The sequence below is a fragment of the Plasmodium reichenowi genome, chromosome 7, assembly GCF_001601855.1.
Source record: "Plasmodium reichenowi strain SY57 chromosome 7, whole genome shotgun sequence".
Classification (NCBI taxonomy): Eukaryota; Apicomplexa; class Aconoidasida; order Haemosporida; family Plasmodiidae; genus Plasmodium; species Plasmodium reichenowi.
The window spans coordinates 820,259-826,719 of NC_033652.1; the positions used below are offsets into that span (position 1 = coordinate 820,259).

Consider the following 6,461-nt stretch of genomic DNA (forward strand, 5'->3'; position numbering starts at 1 on the left):
TTATTATATTATAACTATCTATATATCATACAATTATGTCCATATATAAACGGACATATTATAATATACAAATATATCGTTATATATATATACAAATATATTCTTTTATATGCATATGCAGAATATATAATTTATATATTAGATGATTGACGAGAAATATAATATATAATATGAAAATATTTCAGTATACATAAAAAAAAAATATATAAATATATGAATAACATAACAAATTATTTAATATATATAAATATATATATATATATATATATTTATATATATTTATATTTATTTATTTATTAAATGAAATTATTTAGAATGTCTTATTTATTTATTGTACTTTTAAATATCACCATGTTATTAAAAATGGTAACACCATATGGACACATATACATATATATATATATATGTATCTAATTTAAAAAAAAAAGAATTACACTAAAATAACAAAAAACCATAATATAAAAAAAAATATATTATTCCAATACACAATGTTGTACATATAAATATGTATGTATATATGATGAATTATTATTTACATTTTTTTATATTTAATTCAATAATAAAAAAAAAAAAAAAAATGCGGTTACACAAAAGGTAGTAAGATCGATTTTTTTTTTTTTCCTCTTTTTTTTTATATAAGTTAAACATATATATATATATATATATATATATACAAATACATAACAAATATATGTCAAAATAATTTTGAAGGAATATAAAATTTCATGTGTTCATATTCAAATAATCTCTTTTTATATTAATATATAGAAATATTTTATTTACATTGTCTTAAAGAAAAAAAAAAAAAAAAAAGGAAATCCATAAGAAATTTCCTACGTACATAAATAAATATATATTATAAATATATGGAAATATGTTACAAAATATACAAAAATATATGTATGTAAAATATATATATATATAATTATATAATTACATATATGTGAATTTTATTTATGGATCCTTCTAAATTAACATAATTATATCTTTTATAATAAAATATACCATTATGAAAAAACAGAAAAAAAAAATTAAGCATTAAAACCTTATACTACACTTAACGAAATAAGTATTTTTATAAATATATATATATAAGTATATATATATATATATATATATATACATATATATTATAAATATGATTTCCTTTGCATTTTATTTTTCTTTTTCTGATCACATTTTATTTTTATTCATTTATTATGTATTCAAAATATAAATAAAATGTAAAATATGATATAATTAAATTAAGATTATTATTATTATTATTATTATATATATATATATATATATATATATGTAATATATATTTATTTTTCTTTCATTTATAAATTATTAATAAAAAATAATTATATTAATAATATTTTATTTTATCTTAAAATATATATATATATATATATATATATATATATTATATAATATTTGTTTTCTCATTAACTTTTTTTCCTTAAAAAAAATATAAATATAAACAAATATATTTATATATATTTATTATATATATATATATGTATTTATATATATATTATACATATATTATTTTTTATAATATATATTTATTTATTTTACTAGATATGTATATATTACATATATATATTATTATAATTATAAATTTTTTTTTTAGTAAACTCCATTAAAATTTTATTTATGTAAGAATATTTTATTAATATTAGTATATTGTATTAAAGAAATTTTTTTTTTTTTTTTCCTCATGTTACATTTTTTATGTGAAAATATATTTATAGTATATTATATTATTACATATATATAACATAAATATATATATATATAATAATATACATAGTAACTTCATTTATATCTCCTTATAAATATATATATCAAAAAAGGATATTTTATGGTATATATAAAGAAAAGTTTATATTCAACAAATATATAATAAATTATTATCAATTTTTTAATTTTAAATAAATATATCATTTATTATTTTTTTCCTTTATACCAACTAATATATATATATATATATATATATGTATATATATATGTATATATTTATTTATTTACCATCTTTTTTTTTTTTTTTTAAAGCAAAAGAAACCATTCTTTTATATATTATTAAAATATTATATCTATAAATATATTTATATATTTAATATCGTATATTCCCTTACCTCATAGAATCATAATAAAATAATAGAAATCGAGGAAAAAACATAACATATATGTACTGTAAATATGTTTTACTTTGGTAGTACAATAAAAATATAAAAACGTATAATCGATCATATATCTCTTATTTTTATTAAAAGTGGTTCAACGGGTAAATTATTGTAATAATATATTTTATATTTGAACAAGAATACTTGGAAATTATACTCGTAGAAAAATACAAATATTTATTAACACATTATATAAATATAAATATATATATATATATATATATATATGTACCACGAATAAAGGAAAAAAAAAAAAAAATTTGGCTAGCTAAATAAATGTATATATGTTTATACACATATTCATAATATTATGAACAGTTCATGTAAATTTTTTTTTTTTTTTTTTTTTTTTTTTTTTTATATTTTGATTATTATGTTTTTAAACTTATGATACTAATATAACTGTTCATATATGGATAAGTTATATTACTATAAAAAATTGTTTCAATAATGAAAACAATGGCGTATTAAAAAGGAGGGAAAAAAAAAAGAAATTCACAAAAAAAAAAAAGAAAAAAAAAGAAAAAAAAGAAAAAAAAGAAATAGATGAATATGTACAAATACTTATATATTATATATATATATATATTCCATATCGAAAAGAAAAGATGTGACGTTGGACATATACATGTATATATTTTTATGGCCATTCATTTGTTAGGTTTTTATTAAATGGTTAACCTATATTTTTGTTTTTGTTTCCTATACCCTTCGGGTGTAAGTCTTTCCAATCGTCCCATTCCCTATCATGTAAGTCCTTTTCGTCTTCTTTTTTTAAGTCTTCCTTGTAGTAATCATCATTCTTTTCATTTCTTAATAGTTCCTTTTCTTCGTTTTGGTTTCCAAATCCTTGTGTATTATTAATATCGTTATCATTGGTACCTTTTAAGGAATATTGCATTTCCATTTGAGCACATTCTTCTAAAGAAATGGTTGGTAAATTATGAAAAGGTTTGAAAACTAAATCTTTATAATAATTTCTTAGTTCGGTTATATCAGATGGTTTCATATTTTTTTTAATAGTAAAGAACCATGGTTTTTTAATTGATTCATTTTTTATTTCATTTGAAGAATGGTTATAATAATTATTATTTCTATTACTATAACTATTATTACTATAACTATTATTACTATTACTATTATTACTATTACTATTTTCTTTATTTTCTTTATTTTCTTCATCTTTATTTCTTTGTTCTTGCTGTTTATCATTTCTCATTTTTAAAAGTGGTAATTCTGTATGTATTAAATCAATGGTATTTAATGTTTGCATACATTTATGTTTTATTAGGGAGATATACATTTTTCTTATTTCTTCATCGTCTATATCATCATATATATCATATGTGTTATTAGATATATTTTGTTGTACATCTTTTATTTTTCGTTTATTGTATTGATCATTAAATTTTTGGAATATATCATTATACATTAGTTCAAATTTATGTTCATCTTTTGCTCTCTTAATTTTTATATTTCTTCTATTCGTTGGATTTGTTTGTGTCCCTTCTTCTTCATATAAATAATCATCGATATCAATAATTTTAAACATATTTATTAATCTAAGAAATTCATTATAATATAATATAGCATCTTTTAGCCTTTCATACCGTATATTTATATTTAATGTTTCATAACATAAGCTCCCTAAAATAAATGGGATAAGTAATAGTTTAATATATTTTGTATTTATATCTTCTATTTCTTCATTTTTCGAAAACAAATCACTCTTATTAATATAAGATCCCATAGTTTTAAAGGCATAAAGAAGTTCATCAATTATTTCATCTTTATTCTTTATAACCTTTTTATTGGATACAATTTTTATATTAGCGTCATATTTTAAAAATTCGACAAATTCTTTCTTGAAAAATATAGAATAGTAGTTAGAAATTCCATCTTTATTATTATTTATAATATATTTATCAAAAATGGAATATAAACTATCATATATAGATAGTATTTCGTTAACATTCATTCTTTAAAAAATTCTATAAAAAAAATAAAAAAAAAAAGAGAAAAAATGATCATATATTTAAGTACATATCTAAATACAACGAAAATTCCTTGTATAATAAAATTTCAGATAATTCATTAATATATAAATATATATATGTATTTTATTTATTTATTTAAGGCGAATCGTTATAAAAATATTTATTATATAATATTTAAAATGAAATATAGATATGAATATTTTACATATATATATATATATAATTATATACATATATATACAAATATATTGATAATTCTTTTTTAATTCACAAAATGTATTTTAATAAATATATATATATATATATATATATATATTATATTATATGTATATTTTATTTTCTGTGAAATATTATTTTTAATATGATATACATATATAAATATATGTATATAATATATATATATATATATATATATTTTTTTTTATATTTATAATTTTATGTATTTTTTTTTTCTTTGGAATATGTAATTCTATAAAAGAAAAAATTATTATTTCCATATAAAATTATATAACCCAATGTGACATATTTTTGTAAATGTCACAGAAGAAAACTGAATACATATTAAATATATATATATATATATATATATATATATAATATTTATTGTTAATTTTTAAAATATGATTAGTATCCTTTATTAGTGACAAGAAAATAAAATGACATTAATTTATAAGTTTATGTTATTATATTAGTATTACACAGGAAGGGCGTGAATTAAAAAAAAAAATAAGAGTGAATATAATAAATAAACAATTTGTTACTTATACATATATATATATATTTATTTATATATATATATATAATATGTATGTGTTTAATTTTTTTTTTTTTTTTTTGGTTTACCTGAAAGAATATGAAGAGATCTTTTAGATCAATAAAAACATTACGTGTGAATTATTTTATGAAGAATAAAAGAATATATCATAGCAGTAGTAATAATACATATGATGAAAAGGAGAAAAAATTTTTTAATGAGCAAGATAAAGAATGGTGGTATGATGATTATGATAATGAAAATAATACACAAGAAAATAAGACATGTATAAAAACAAGATGGAAAAATCTATTTGATGAGATTATTGGTAAAAATATATATAGTTTACACGATTATAATAAGAAACGGTTTGATTTTATTTTTAAAAATTATGAATTTCTATATTATAAAAATATAAAAGATCACATGAATAAAAAAGAGATAAATATTTTAGATATAGGGTGTGGTGGAGGTATTTTATGTGAATATATAGAAAAAAATATTTTTTATTTTTTATTAAAAAATGTTGATAATGTTGATTTAATAAAGGATATACAAATAAATATTGATGGTATAGACGTATCAGAAAAATTAATAAATGTAGCTATCAAAAGACAACAAATAAATAGAGATACATATAAACATTTACATATCAACCTTAATTATATGAACTGTGATTTAAATGATTATGTGAATATTCATAACAATAATAAATTTAAAAAAAAATATGATATAATTATATCTTCTGAGGTTATTGAGCATGTCCCAAATAACAAAAAGAATATGTTCGTAAGTTATATAAATAAATTATGTACGAAAAACACCTTGGTTGTTTTTACAACAATAAATAAAAATTACCTTGCTTATTTATATACAATAATGTTGGGAGAAAAAATATTCGGAATGATGAAGAAGGTAAAATATGTAAAAAAAAGACCACAAATGTGATATATATATATATATATATATATATATATATATATATATATATATATATGTATATATATTTTATATATATGATTCATTTTTTCTCATAGGGGACACATGACTACGACAAATTTATAGATAATGAACAGCTTGATAAACTCTGCAGGGACTATAATTTATATAATATAAAAACGGAACATGTATTATACCTTCCTTTTTTTAGAAATTATTTCCAGACATATAAATTAAATCTTTTATATCTTTCATCTTTTATTTATTCTGGAAATCATCTCTAATATTTTATAATCATCCACATATATATATATATATATATATATATATATATATATATAACATGGGAAACTAATATGTGTCATATTTAAATATAGTATATTTTTTATATTACAGATATTTTTATATTTTTTTTATTGTTTGTTTTACTTTTTTTTTTTTTTTTTTGTATATGATTTTTTTTAATATTTTGTAAATATAAAAGATTTATAATATATATATATATATATATATATATATATTTATTTATTTATTTATTTATTTTTTTTATGAAAACATTATAACAAAACAAATATATATTCATATAATATGTTATATTAT

General features: G+C 16.2%; 2 protein-coding genes across 2 annotated transcripts; one reads left to right on the plus strand and one right to left on the minus strand.

The window, feature by feature from the left end:
- Positions 1 to 2,847: 2,847 nt before the first annotated feature.
- PRSY57_0721400 (type 2A phosphatase-associated protein 42, putative) lies at positions 2,848 to 4,149 on the minus strand (the record flags this gene model as incomplete). Its single annotated transcript, XM_020114674.1, has 1 exon — positions 2,848 to 4,149. One exon carries the CDS (start codon positions 4,147 to 4,149, stop codon positions 2,848 to 2,850), a length of 1,302 nt encoding a protein of 433 aa, XP_019970631.1.
- An 872-nt stretch (positions 4,150 to 5,021) lies between these two features.
- Positions 5,022 to 6,145, plus strand: PRSY57_0721500 (3-demethylubiquinone-9 3-methyltransferase, putative; the record flags this gene model as incomplete). Its single annotated transcript, XM_020114675.1, has 2 exons — positions 5,022 to 5,837; positions 5,960 to 6,145. The coding sequence occupies 2 exons, from the start codon at positions 5,022 to 5,024 to the stop codon at positions 6,143 to 6,145; spliced, it is 1,002 nt and encodes a 333-aa protein (XP_019970632.1).
- Positions 6,146 to 6,461: the final 316 nt, after the last annotated feature.